General features: G+C 41.5%; 1 protein-coding gene across 1 annotated transcript in view; it reads right to left on the reverse strand.

Moving 5' to 3' along the window:
- cntn4 (contactin 4) overlaps positions 1-1,928 on the reverse strand; it is a 118,902-nt gene extending 116,974 nt beyond the window's left edge. Inside the window, 1 exon segment of the mRNA XM_034532863.1 lies at positions 1,841-1,928. Within this exon segment, the coding sequence (XP_034388754.1) occupies positions 1,841-1,928 (88 nt within the window).
- Between the last annotated feature and the right edge of the window lie 13,479 nt (positions 1,929-15,407).

Raw genomic sequence — 15,407 nt, forward strand, 5'->3', positions numbered from 1 at the left:
TCGATTGTTTTTATGGTCCATCTATTGTAGTGTTTTATCAGGATTTAAAATGTCACTTAGTTTGTCTTGCTCGTTGAGCTTTCTGTTGTTTTTTTTGCCCTGTTTTTGCTGCTTTGTCTGTCAAAGCACGTTGTAAACTCTGTTTTAAAGGCGTTGTATAAATAAAGTCATTATTTGTATTATTATAATATTGCTGTGAAAACATCTCCTTTAGGTTTCTCGCCACAACCCGGGGGTTGCTCGAGCCAGATGAACGGCGACGGGCAAAAACCACGAGGCCGATGCAACGTAGCGATTTAAACTAATCTCAAAAATCGGATGTGCACAAGAGGGCAAAAGGTTCACAACCCAATAATGTGTATCGAGCAATAAGAAGAAGGGTTTGACCAGAACTCAGACCTCGTCGATAGAGCCTTTTATTCATCTTGACTCGTGTAATACCTGTTGATTAAACAGCCTGAGTGATTCAACTGATGCTCTCTGGTGACCCCTCCTATTTGTAAAGGAGACAAATTAAAGTCCTCCATCAAAATGTGATCAATGCCAGAGAGCCTGTGGCTGAAATGGGCACCGTGGTATAATGAAGCCATTTTTCAACTTAACTGCACGTGAAATAAAACGATGGACATTTGAAATTGACGATGTTCCTGTTCACTCGTTCACTCTTTTGTGCTGTGTATCAATTTGAGAAATTAACCTCAATTCAATCTTCTTCTTTTTTTTTTACAGCAGTTCTTTAACAGAATAATTACTGCGACTACAATATTGGCAGTATTTTGTTATGCGTCTGGTTTATTATTTCGTTTATTCATTGGTTCAATCACTGATTGATTGATTGGTTGGTGACTAACTGTTGGTAAAATTGTCGATACATTTTGACAGGCCTAATTCCAGTCAGATGAATTTAGTTTATAAAGGGCCTTATGGAACATACTTTTATCTTAATTACACCTAATAAAAAAAACATTAAACACATTTTGTTTATATGAACAATGGATTAAGTATGGATTAATGGTTTAATATCTAATTTTACAACGACTAACAATGAAAACGCATCGACAATAAAGACTTTCCTTTGTACCGAGGTCAACATTAAAGCTTCCCTGTGAAGATTTGGGAATTCAAAATGATGTTTACACTCGGAGGACCCACTCACAAAAACACTGCACCACAGCACTACTAGTGGTCAGAAATGCAAAGGGCACCTTTAATGTGTTAGTGTGCTAACATCCACACATTTTGTCTATTTGTATTCAGTTATTGTTTATTATTAGATTACATGTCCGGAATGTCCATAAAGTTGTAACATCATAAAGCACATTTGCCATCTGATATCCCTGGTTGGATGTTTTTTTAGTTTTTTTTTAAGATTTATGTAATGTCTTTGCTATTTAGGTTTCATGAAGGGGTTTTCCAAATCATTACTGTAGGTTTCCACTCCTGATAAAATCATGCCCTTATTTATGTTCTATGAAAATAAGATTCCCATCCCCACTGGGACGAGGTTAACTCATTCACATTCAGGATGTTATTGCTAACCTTTTCTGAGTGCCACATACAACACTAAGGAGAAGGCAAAATGCAATATTGCCTGCGATTGGAAGTCTTTAGCAGACAATGGCTTACTTAAAAATAAATAAATAAACAAACAAAAAACGTCTGTGTTGAATGGATGCTACATTCCTATTATTTCACACCCGTGCGGCACAAATAATCTACTGGAGGTTGCTCCTTCCTAAACTACGGCTTTCATACTGTCACTTGCCCCAAATACATATGAATAAGGACTTCACAAAGGCAGCATTGGCATGCATCAAAAGTTCCTAATAAGATACTTTACCTGCAAGGCACCCCATAAGTGACTGCAGCACCAGCAGTTTCCATAGCAACATCATCTTCAATTGTGTAGGGTCAAAGTAGTCTCACATCCAATCACAAATGTATGGAATCCTTCCTGGTTTCTCCGTCTGTAGAAAAAAAAAGAAGAGGAAGAAGAAAAAAAAAACCCACATGAGATGAGTGAGGTGGCCAGGTTCTCATTAGGAGCTTTGCATTTACCTGCTCAGCATGAACATTTAACAAAACAGGAAAAGACAGCGGGAATGCAGAAAGAGTGCAGCGAAAGTATTAATTACGGGCCGCATTTATAGCTATGCTCATATGCTACATTTAAACCTGTGGCTTCATGGCCTATTTACTCCATCACCATTCAAAATCTTCACCGTGAAGTCTTTTCAATCCCTCTTCGCCATCAGATCCACAGAGCAAACTCTCTCCCGTTTGCACTTTTCTGCAAGTTGCTCACACAGGACAAAAGAGATGGGTTTCAGTTGTGGGAGGATGATGAGCGCACTAACACAAAAGATCTCATATGCATTCATTTTCATATCTCCAGCAACTCCACAGACAGCTACTTTTAAGTCAATATGAAAGCAGAGGCAGTCCTTTAAGTTCTCCAAGCCTTGTTCCTGCTTGAAGCCTCATAGCTTTTAAACTCACGATAGGGCAAAGCCAAAAGCCGAAAGAACACCGAAAACATCTAGAAGAATTTTCACAACCGTTGTGTGTTCTTCTCTCAACACAGACAATATCTCCCCGGGGTGAGCATTAAAACTCTAAAGTTTTCTGACTGTCAAGAAGGCCGCTCCTCACGGCGTCTCAAAACTACGGAAGCCCTGAAAGTCGAGAAAGAAAGAGAAGAAGTTCTCCTATTCTCTCTATCTGATCAATGTTTCTTTTGGCTTCAAAACGTGTAAAAAAAATTTTTTTAAAAACGGTTTTGCCAATATCGTTAATATCGTTCGTAATATCGTTTTCTTCGAAATATCCAGTAAGTACACTCAAATGAAGATTTTTAAGACCACAGGTTCTGAATCACATCTGAAGCAATTACATGCAAATTGGCCTCCTTTGAATAATCCATGTAAATGTAATGTAAATAGTGAACTATTTCTACATCGTGCGCCAAGTTACACAAATTCAGAGGCGCACGATCAAGCCAACACTTGAAAAAGAGTGAATACCAAAATATGTTCCGGCAAAACCTTTTTTTTCCACCTGTTCTTAATATACACAGGAGAGAAAACTTATTCAGGTCGGACTTAGAAAATGGTCCACATTCTTTTTTCTTCTCACTTTCTCACGCAGGAAAAAGAAGCTGACGGTATAAATGAAGCTGAGGTGAAGAAGAAGAAAATGTGTGTCGGTGCTCGTGAAGGATTCAAAGGGTAAAACGTGATGACGTGACTGGAAGTTTACAACACAGTCACTATCTTGATACGTTAGTTAGAGTTAAGGTGACTTGAGAATGTGAGAGGCATGGGAATGGTGTTATACATGTTTTTGTCTTTTCTGACGTATATGTTTTGATATCACACAACACGTTCAACTTTTAAATTATGTTTTGGGTGACGTTGACGGATAAATGTTGTTTTAGATGAAAGCTACATGGCTAAAGTTGTAAGTATACAACTTGACAAATATGCATGAATTACTTTTTATCATGCAAACTTTATTGAAACAGATATATGCGCATACAAATACGCTTGTACATATTAACGTGTTGGGGTTGCTGAATAAAGCGGGGTGTAAATAGGGCACAGGGAAGAAGTGAGGGAAGAATACAACTTAACAAAAAAAAAAAAAAAAAGGTTTGAGGAAATGTCAGAGACTGCCTCTGGAAAACCTGTATTGATGTAAGAATTAAAGCAATGCAACCAGTTAAGAAGATGAATCTATCTTTTGCAGCGGTTCACTAGGAAACAAGCCGCTTTAATGCGACGTCTCCTGGGTGGAAAATATATTTAGAGTTGAGGCATGTTCCACACAAACCTCTCGGAAAAAAAGGACAACTTTTTGTGTAATTCTGCAGTTACGGCGAGGCACAGAAGAACAATGTTATCCCACTCCTGCTGTGATTCAGCATAGACAGCACAAAGTAAAAAAAGAAGAAGAAAAAACAAGTGCAACAAACCCACTGAAAAACACGTACAAAAAGGAACCTACAGACTGTTTGAGTATAGGCCACATTCTCATTAATCTGAGATGCTCTACCTCCCAGCTCCACCTACGGAAAAGAGGCCTTTTATCTCCACACAGCATATAGAGAATTGTCAGAGTCTGTCTCGGGTACATCAATGGTGGAAGGCTGTGCCTTCCTCTTAGAGAGCGTTTTTTTTTTATGCATATGAAAGTCTGTCTTATGAAAGCACCGAGCCCTGTGCCTATTAGGCTAATGCCTGTTGTGTCTGCTGTGATGGCTGCCTTTTGTCACACCAGCGCTATGATCGATGAAATTAGGAGAAAACATTTAGTGTGACGCACAGGGGCATAACAGGCACAAACATTCCTAACCACACAGTGTATAATAATAATAATAATGATAACAATAATAATAATGTACACTTTATTGATCCCACAGTGGGGAAATTCTTTTCTGCATTTGACCCATCCTTTGTTATTAAGGAGCAGTGGGCTGCAGTGAAGCGCCCGGGGAGCAACTGGGGGTTCAGTGTCTTGCTCAAGGACACTTTAACATGCAACTATGGAGAGAGCGGGTACATAGTGTGTATATATACCCTTTTCAATTCAAACAAGAAGCCAAGAGCCAAGTCTTGCAATAAAAGCCCTTTTACAGAACAATAAATATGGTGAATCTTGCTGCCAGCCAAGCACAACAATACCCACAATGATCTGCTGTATTGCTCAGTCCACCACAAACCCCAAATAAAATGTATTACGATGCACATGCTGGGAATAACGTAGACACGATGTGTGTATTCATTTGTTATGTTTGATAAGAAGAACAGATAACGTGCAAGTCACTTTTCTTTTATATGATGCAAGTCTCCAAGGACAGAGGATGTTTGTATGCTGTATAGATTGTAGAGCCCTCTGAGGCAAATTTGTGATTATGGCTATATAAATACCATTTGTATTGAATCGAGTCACTTTAGCTCCAACGAGAATCCATCCTGTTTCCTAATCAACTATCGACACGTTAAACGGTTCTCTTTGTAGAATATATATTGCCTCCACACGGCTCTCAACATGGCGACCGCTGAGCCAGCAGCTAACAGCTAACAGCTAACAGCCGTCACTCTAGCGGCTTGTTGAAGACAGAGGGCCGGCAAGCAGGTAGACGGGCAGGCAGGCCGTCCAATCATTTCATTGGGTCGAATGAAAGGATTTACAGGCATGTAATTTTGTTTTCGGCAGAGCATTTTATTTGATAATTGCTGTCGGGATGATAAAGAGAATTCCAGCAAATATAACGAGAAAAAAAAAGGTTTCGGAATATCCATCACCGGCTCTAGATTTAATGCAGTAACGCATTGAGCTGTAACCGTGTGGCATGCCGGAGCCTCGTCAGGGTGGTGAACCTCGTTAGAGGGCACAGCACGCACTCATGGAACTGGAGTTACTGTTACTTCTCTGCTGCTGCTGTTGAAGTCTGTTCCTGCGGTATCGGAAGTCTTTCCTCGGCCCCCTCCACCCCTTCTTCGACCTGATAAAGCACCCGGGCAGCTAAAGATAACACACTGCCTCACAAAACTCGCTCTTGCCTATTGCCGCTGTAATCTATTTAGCTGCTTGATGCCGGGGAAAAAATGGAAGTTGATCTATGTTCTGGATACCCAGAGCATATCCAGCTGTGCCTTGTTAACGAAGGCACTGGCGAGGTTCACAGGGCTTACTGGGGCTTGTGGTGCGACATACATCGTGACACATTCCTATTGCGTACTCATTTACAAGGACCACATTTGGAGGCATTTTACAAACAAAAGCAGAAGATGTCAAAAGGACAATTAAAAGAAAGTTCTGCAAGGATTTATCCTAATGCTATTTCCACCATTATATGTATATATGGATACACGCACACACACACACAACTGCTACTATTGTTATGCTAACTGAAGCCACTGAAGCATCAGATATCAAACATAGAATATACTGCAACTGCCTTTGGCAAAGGGGAAATGATTGATGATGCTTCAGGGTCTAAGGGGGGAGATAATCAATGTATTCTGTCGGTAACAAATTACCAGAAAATGGAAAGATAGATACACTTTTGCCCATACAGCCAACAGCTTAATTTAATGTTTCATGTGCAAATCAGGGACAATAACCACCAAATTAGACACAGTCGTCTCAAGGTTATTCTGAGAAAAGAATAGGAATTTGTAGAAAATGTATTCATAACAAAGTATTCCCATCAATAGAAACTAACTGCTGTAAAGCTTTTGAGCAAAGCAAGTAATCCATTTATTTATTTTTTTAAATACCTCCTTTTAATATTTGGTAGCAGAGCTAGAAACCCCCCTGCTTTGTTCTCCTCGAGAACTACGCAACATGTTTGCTGCAAAAAAATAGTTGGCAATGCAGAGAACAGTCCAGAATCGATCCATTGCAAACGATTGCTCCAAGAGGAAACTGATGCCTCTGTGCAAGAGGTGCAGTATCGCGCCTTGAATTAAATTAGCTTGGGAGGAGATAACACGTGTGGTTAATGTACTGCACCGGTCCAACGGGATCCATCGTCCAATGTTCAATGATATCAGGGCGGAGGGCCAAGCAGAACCAGCGGTGATCCAAGGGGCAGTTCGGCTTTAAAAGAGGCGTATCTGCACAGGGTGGGTTTCTAACATCTGTGGAGGAGGCACAAGTCAATTTGTCTCACATTCGCTAACTTTTTTGCTTTTAAGAGCTTTTGAAGGAAATGCGATACACGCTCACCCGCTGTGCGTGAAGCACAAAAGTGTTACTTGCACCTGTTCTGAAAGCAAAATGCCTCACAGCAATTCCTCACCTAATATTATCACGAGAACGGAATTCAAATTGAGCATTTTTCTACATACTAATGTTTCTGTATTTGAGAAGAGCATGGAAATGTGATGCAGAGAGGCGCGAGTGAGCTCGAGAATCTTTGGAACGGTGACGACTATTTGAACAAACACTTACCTTTGTGTTTTACTGACGAGATATTTATTTTACGCTGGTATGAAACTTGTTGCACAGAACCATCTGAGAAGCCGTCATTAGAAACTGGTTGGGAAAAGGCAGGCACTTTTCAGAAGAAAAAGAAAATACTTGGCAACTGATTGGATGAACCGTCTGTCAATCAAACTCTTGCCGAGGTCAGTCGGGAGAAGAGCGAAAAAACCTTCAGTGTCGTTCTTCGCTCTTATTTCAAAGAAGAAATCCACTTCCTCTCCGCTTCCGATAGGACTGATGCTATTGCAGCATCCACGCTAACATCTTCCATTGTTGTTGAGAACCTCTCACGCACACCTAAGCCACGCACCTAGCTTTTTTGGACACAAAGCCTGATTAGATGAATTGTTGCGTGAAATGTGACCCGGTGGTTCTCGGAATCCAGCTTCCGTGCAAGGTGCGTGAAACAAAGCAAATACTCCGAGAGGCTGTGACTGTCAAGGGGTAACTATATTTTTTTTCATATTTTTACTAAAACAATTGATCAGTGGTTTTCCTCCCAATCAACCAACCTATTCATCATTTCAGCACCACATACCTTTCCCTTTACGAAGAGCAAGTCAGCAGCTTCTATCTCAGCTGCGATCATCAAACCTGAGCACATTTAATTATAAATATTGTAGTTGTTGCAGCTCAGATCTTCTGCAGACGCTGATCAACATGCAGCGCGAGCTGAGATACCAAAGCCCTGTCGGTTGAGATTACAGCGTCTCTATGGGAAACATAACATTAGAAAACTTCTACAAGGACCTGTGTGCATTTAGTCTCAAAGGGGAAATCTTTACAGAAAGCGCAAGATCGAAATCTCAGTGATGTCCTCTGTGATCTCCATTTGGAGTCGTGGTTTACGTTCAGCAACACGTGTATAGCCTCGCCGTTAGCCGCTTGCTAGCATTCCACTCACTACAGCAAACCCTCTTTTCCTTCACAAAGTCACTAAAACACACAAAAAGTTGCATTTGACAAATGACACAATTAAATAAGCTCTGTGACCAAACCCGGTCGCTAAGAACGTTAGCAACGTGCTCGCTGTCCTCCGCGGCTCTCCTCGCATTCTGAGAACTACGTGATTGAAATAAGATAGTCCCGGTAAGAAGGGGTGATTATATTTGTGTTTGAGCGTTTTTTAGTACCCAAAGTGTAAAAAAAAGAGGTACCATCAATTTCTTTAATGCAAAAGAGACTGTCCTCCCCCACCAAAAAAAACGACCCTGACAGGTGGTTTGTACAAGCAGCTTATTACAAGCCTTCTTTATGTTTATTGTCATGCAACGTGGTATTTCTGACAGCAGCAAAGGAGCAAGTGGGGCGACGTAGAATGAACAAACACAGGACTTTAACCCAGGAGACCTTTGGTTCCACATGGGACACAAATAGCCAAGTAGACTTATTTCAACTGGCGTACATTCTAACATACTTATATAACGTACAAACCAGATGTTTTCCTCAACCTAACCAGGTAGTTCTGTTGCACAAACCAAATTGCGACCTTGTCGCAACGTTAAACACAGGTTTAAAACTGTCTCCTGCCACCAGCCAGGTGTGGTTATTTTCTAGTTCCACTCATGAGGATACAACTATCCCTCGTCTGTGTTTAAATTAAAATTCGCAATTTATGCATTGTTATTAGAAGGTTTTAAAGCTGGTCTCCAGAATGCTTCTTCTAATCAAATGGCCAGTTTTTAGAGTTGCTCTTTATGCGGCGCTATTGAGATCCTGATCACTCACAGCGTGTCAGGTTGACTTTATCAATAAAAGACCGTTTAAGTCAGATGGTGAAAAACAGCAAGGTCCCTGGCCAAGCCGGGGGCAGTGGACTGTGACATCCCGCCAAACAGCTCTCTACTGTGTACCCACATCACTGCTGACGTGGGAGGCACATCCAGACAGCTCAGAGTTGGAGAGAGGCTGTATCTTCCTGCCACATCTCCAGCGCCGGTCCAATGTTGAGAACTCTTCTCAAGAAAATAAATGAACTTGAGCTCGGGGGCTTATTTTAGGGGAACAACTTTTCGGTTTTCCAGCACCGAAGTCTTGACCACTGTAGACAAAGCACACTAACGTGCAGCTTTTTGAAAATTTTGATCTGGAAAGTTTTTCCTTATTCCAGGTCACTGCAGGATGACCCCAAATATAGGTTAGCGTGAGACACTCACCAACAAATAACAATACAAACACGGTGTGCTGACTGAAAGTCACATACCATACATTATTATTACAGGTATGCTTGTTCACCTCTGTAATGATATATGATGTTTCCAGCTTGAGCAAAACAGAAGACATAACGACCACGACAAGGCTAACGAGAGTCGGCTTTCTTGGCCTTCTAAAGATATGGACATTTTGTGGATAAATGGATCTGCAGTTCTTATCGTGTTAAACATTAATAGCGGTCTACTCCACAGCCTAGCCAAAAAGGCATTGTCTTGTTCTTTTTTCTTATCGTCCTTGGCGTAAATGGATGAACCAAATAATAGAACCGACGACAGTATCACATTCCCCTGAAACAGTCTGCTAAACAAACAGGGCCTCTCGGGAATGCCTAGTTATTTCGTCTGAGAAACAGATGAGATGAGATTTTGAATACCTGCACGTTGTCCAAACCTAACTTCACATGCGCAGGTTATCCCCCTAGATGTAAGAATTCTCATTAGAGTATGAACAAAACAGGTCTTTAAAAAGGGACTTCAATCAGCAGAAGAAGCGATGTGGCATCTGTGATCTTCACTTGCATTCGAACAATTAATAAAGCGTCCGCTAAGCAGCACCAGCAACATGTGTCCACTAATCGGCATATTCCCAAATTTGGATTCAGAATCTGTGTTGCAGCCAGAAATTCATCCGATATACCATAGTGTTTATGTAAATGTGGCAGAAATCTCCTCATCATTTAACACTGACTGATACGTCAATTGTCCAAAGCCATTTTGTAAATGTCCAAATATCACAGGTCACCCCGAATTGTCAACTGTTTGATCTTAGGCGCTGTCGCAGTGGCGGAAAGACGTGGTTATAAAACAAAGGATAATTCCATTATATATATATATATATATATATATATATATATATATATATATATATATATATATCTCAAATGCTAAGTACAAGCAAACCAAAATAAGACACTTTTAGGTGACTAAAACAATTACAATTAACTTTCATGAACAGAAAACACCTTGTGAAAAGGGTTAAAGTACCAAGACAAAAAACACGGACATCTCCCTGAGCGGACCACATCGTGGTAGCGACCTGTCAATCACAAGCTAGCTACGCCCCAAAGCATACCCTACTTCCTGGTTCTCAAACCTTTTCTGTCACGCACCATTTTGGAGGAAGAAATATTTTCATGCCCCACCGCCCCAACGAAATAGTAATAAAAATGACCCATGCTTAATTTGTATTGAAATAATAAAAAAAATACACTGAGTTTTATACTGCATATCTTTTCAAAACAACAATAATGTGCAAACTTTGCAAAACAAAACAAGATGAGTTCAGTTTTATCAGCATTAGTCGCTGCAAAGAGACTGCCCTGCTTTATGGTCTATTTGACTCTAAAAGGAGCATCATTTACTAAATTAACATCATGCTGTATTGAAGAAGACGTGAAAGTAGAGATTGAGACCATAAACTCGTGTTTACTGAGGTAATAAATCTGGTGAGACTTAAGGCACCTCCCCATTGGCTCCACTTTTCAGACCCTGAGGTTGCTGCCTGGGCAAGCTCTAAAATATCTGGATCCTACATTTCCCATGATGCAACTTAGTATAGAGACGATCACCCACCCCACTCCAAAAATGCACAATTCTTTGGCACCCCAAATCGTGATGATGACATCATCAGGGTGTGGACACTTTGGACTGCATGAATTAATTGACTATTAAGTGACAATTCCACCTGTAAGTACACAATGCTGACTGTCATAATGTGGCTGTCACTTGTGCTGTGTTTTTTGTTAAAAGAAAAATTCAAGAAATATCACTTTGTTATTAAAATGAAAAATTCTTGACAGAAATAACTTGTGTGAGTATATATACACCACCGTGGATAATATGACCTCGCTACTGCCTTCATTTCCATTTCTTGTCCTAATTTCCCCCTTTTTTACTTTAAATAACCCTCTTCTTCTTTTAACATCATCGTCTGATGCTCCAGTTTTTAGTTCCTACACCCTTTGTAAGCTCCATAAGATGAACAGATATTTTGTAGTTTTAGAAGAAATAAAATGATGTATTATTGCCTTTTGTTTCTTTAATGATGTATATCTGTATACAGATCCTAACACATCTGCCTAGATTGGTTTTCTGATGTTTTGAAATGTGCTACATAATTAAACATCCCATTATCCAAACCACTTATCCCATTCAGACATTGGGAGAAGGCAGGATTCCCCCTGGACAGGTCGCCAGTTTATCTCAGGGCACATATAGAGACAGACAACCATTCACATTGCCTATGTGCAAACTCCACACTCTAGACTGTGCATTCATTTTTATTTCAATTTCTATGTCAGAAAACTAGAGAGGATGCTAATAAGTGAAAAAGAAATGTGGACCAAAACGTAAAATTCAGTCTTTGAAAGCATGGAAAATTCTCCCCCAAAAAACAAAAAAAAAGATCCCACCCCAAAACAATCTCGTCTCTTGCAAAGGCCTCGTGTGTTTTATCGACGGATGACAACAGAAAGCAACGTGGTCTTGTGGATCCATTTGTAACATTCTTTGGAGTCCTTTGATCTCGATTCCGACGGAGAAATGAACAATGCCCTGTGGGGGATGTGTGTGTTTGTGTGTGTGTTTGTGGGGGGGGGGGGGGGGGGCAGTTTGATCAGCTGCTTACATTGCACTAACAAGGGAGGAAAGATGGCTCTTGCACAGGAGCCACACCCCGGCGGAGCACAATACGCCCCCGAGTATGAGGGTCTTTGTGCATCTCCAGCGACGACAGATCCCCGCTGTAAGTCGGTTGTATCGTCAAGCAGAGCCCGGGACCCACTCTCATCCCGAGAATGCTTGGAAAGAAGATGTTTGCCGGCCTTATGTAAGCGCATTAAATAATGCAGCACTCCCGGTGCTCAGATCTCCCCCCTCCCTCCCTCCCTCCCCCTCCCAACACCACCACCACCACTGAAGTCGCTCGCTGCTGTGTGTGGCGTTGCTCTTATTAAGCACTCAATTAAAGGCCGATCCCAAGGAGAGGCAGCGCGCAACAATGTTTGAATTATGAATCGTCGGCCCCGGCTCAGACAGTCTGTTGAAGACTTCACCCCAAAGGGCCGAGCGGCGCCTTGGAACCAAAGGCGCAGAAGTGGCGGAGCGTTTGCGAGAAAAAGAAAGGAGGAGAAGAAAGAAAGAAAACGGGAAAAAAAAGAGCAGAGGAATTATTTCCAATGTGATTGGATTACAAATGGGGCATTTACAGAACCAATGAGACTGGATAAATGGAGCAGGAAACGGGGAGCTGTCTCCATGATCCGTCTTGGCTCTCTTCCTCATTCAATCTAAATATTAAAAATTAACAGACTCGGGTAAACAGCGCCGAGGAGCCCCGCTGTATTTTAGTCAAGTGTGCTTATTCCTGACAAGTTGGTGTCAGGCCTCCCAATGCACAGCGGCGTGCTCGCGAGCGCTTTTGATTGCGAAGATGGGGCGTGTGTTTATTTTTTGTGTGAATCATTATCCTAGCAAGTGGAAGATTGTGCGTGCAGATGAACGATTTGTCTAAATTAAACCCAGTCTGTTCTGGACAGTCGGTTTTGGAGAGATTTCTTTTTTTCCATATGTGGTTCCTCGACATTATTCTTTTATCACTTTCCTCCAATACCGACTCTATACGCCACCTTGATACAGTGACACAGAATCCATCTGCAGCCTAATTATACCCATTGTGTCTTTTCCAGTGTTATGGCGAAGGGATCAACGTGTACTTTTTCCCAACCGCTCGCAGCTCGAGCTTGTCAAACAACTCCACGACGCCGGATTCAAGTAATGCACGGCACACAATAAAACCGCACGGCACTCCGGTGAAGTGGTATCTGGGGTCTGAAGCTTCCTCGTCCACGCTGTTTACTTTGAAAATCCAGCAGAGTGAAGCAACAACAACAAAAAAACAAGAAGAAAAGCAGCCGTGCTAAACAATAGACACCAGGCATTTGTTTTCGTGTTTGCTGCTCGTCCCCGGAAAGTGGTATCCAACCAGATCAGCAAGGTGGTTGGATTAATACACACACACACTTCAGTTGCATATGTATGAGAGTGGATGCAAGGATGATGGATCATCGACAGCTAGGGGAAGGAAGAGGAAATATAATTATGTTTATTTTGTATCTTATTTCATAATAAGAAAAAGACGGTGAATTAGGGTTGCAACAAGCGGTTATTCCTATTATATAAATCTGCCCATTAGTCAATTTGTCTTAAAATGTCATGAATGAATTGTGAAAAATGGGCGTCAAATTTTCCCAGAGAAAAAAAATTAAAGAAATAATCAATGAGTAGTTTATATGATTGACCCAGCAAGCAAATCTTCACATTAAAGTTGCTTTAAAAATGACTAATTCGTCAAAAATAGCTGCCTGTTGAGCTGCTGATGACCGACGAGTCAATCTACTGTACAGTTTCAGGTTGTCTACCTATTGCTCAAGTCTTCGGGCCTCAAAAATGCAACCTGTTCTCTCAAAGTACAAAGTCGCAGTTTTAAATAGTTTTAAAACACGCGGTTAAAGTCAACCAAGTGGTTTAATTGCATTTGTGTTATGTTTAGCCGACAACTACTCGGTTAGGTTTAGTCATCGAATACTGTTTGGCTTCAATGTTTCTCACTTCATTTAAGCTGCGGACACAAACAGCTGTCCCCTGGGTGAAAGTCCCATGTTTGTTTGACCCAACCCGCCACCCTTTCGTGGACGTCCCCAGACTGTCATTAGAAAACGTATTTGTGAAGCAGTTTCGTTGTGTGCGTGCAAAATGTAATTCTTAAGGGACGGGGCTTCTAAAATGTTAGAAGTTAGTTTGAGAGGAATAAAAACACTAGGTTAAAACAAAAACAAAAAAAAGAGCTTGGGAACTATTGCTGGACAGAAGTAGAGTCATATTTTGTCAAACAGTAGTTACACATCCCAAAGAGGTAGAAAATAGCAGGATAAGAAGCAACAAGTGTCATATTGCCCCCCTCCCGTTGTACAGTTCAAACAACTATCATGATTAATATGAAGTGTCCATGTGGCTGCAATGACAACAAGTTCAGAAGAAGACTTACATTGTGCTGAAAACAACCACACACACACACACACACACACACACACACATCCTCTCGTTACTATGTTACTTGAGCTACAGCTTTCCTGGAGAGACATGAAATAAAAATGACCACGACGACACATTTCTCGGAGCACCTCAAGCCGAAAAAAAAACAAAAAACGCCCGATCAAATTTTCATGCCGCTCCTCTAAAAGCACCTATCGCGTGATATTTTAAGTGTCGCTTGTGACGTTTGGTGTGACGGGCCTCCAGGACGCCTTCGGCTCGAGCCCGTAGTACCTGGTCTATAAGTCTTTACCTACTCCCTATTCTTTCTTTTTTTGATATCTTAAATATGTATGTTTAGATCTCAAGAGTCTCAGGCTTTTGGGGGAAGGGGAGGACTACCGGCTCTCATGTAATTCATAAAACAAAGACTTATTAAAATGAGGGTTTTTTCCCCCTCCGTCAACCTTCAATCCATCCCTTGTCAAGACCCACGAGAAGCCAACACGTAAAGGTATCACTCGAGGTCAGCCCCCCCCCCCCCCCCCCCCCACCCCCCCGTCGGACGCAGACTTCATGGCGAGTAATTATTTTGCCGTCAGATGGGTGCTGGTTTGCAGCACCGTGGCGCCGGTCTGACAGGTGTTACCATCGCCCGACTGCACCGCCCCGGCTTGTTATTTCATGTTTCCAGAGGTGAAATTATGAATAAATAATCAAATTAAAACCTGTTCATCTTGTGGAGCTGTTATATTGGCAGCACAGATGCTCGTATCTATTAAACATATTAAAAGCAGGCTTATGTGGCGGTTGGTATGGCCAGGCCCCTCGGGGGCCCTCAAACACTGTAGGCTCTGCCCATTGGGTAGTTGAGTGACTTGACAGCTGTACTGAAGAAGAAGAAGAAGAAGAAGAAGAAGAAGAAGAAGAAGAAGAAGAAGAAGACACCACCATGACAGCAGTAGTGGCGTGAAGGCAGATTCATCAAACTGCCAACACAAACAAAAACTTATTCCAATCTTGTTCGGTTAATCCTCGAAGTGCACGAATCAAGGTGGGACAACCGGGGATGGAATATTGAAAGATGAATATGGGTTGTGTGTGTGTGTCTGTGTGTTGGAGCACACACACACACACACACACACACACACACACACACACACACACACA

This window comes from Cyclopterus lumpus, chromosome 5 (assembly GCF_009769545.1).
Source record: "Cyclopterus lumpus isolate fCycLum1 chromosome 5, fCycLum1.pri, whole genome shotgun sequence".
NCBI lineage: Eukaryota > Metazoa > Chordata > Actinopteri > Perciformes > Cyclopteridae > Cyclopterus > Cyclopterus lumpus.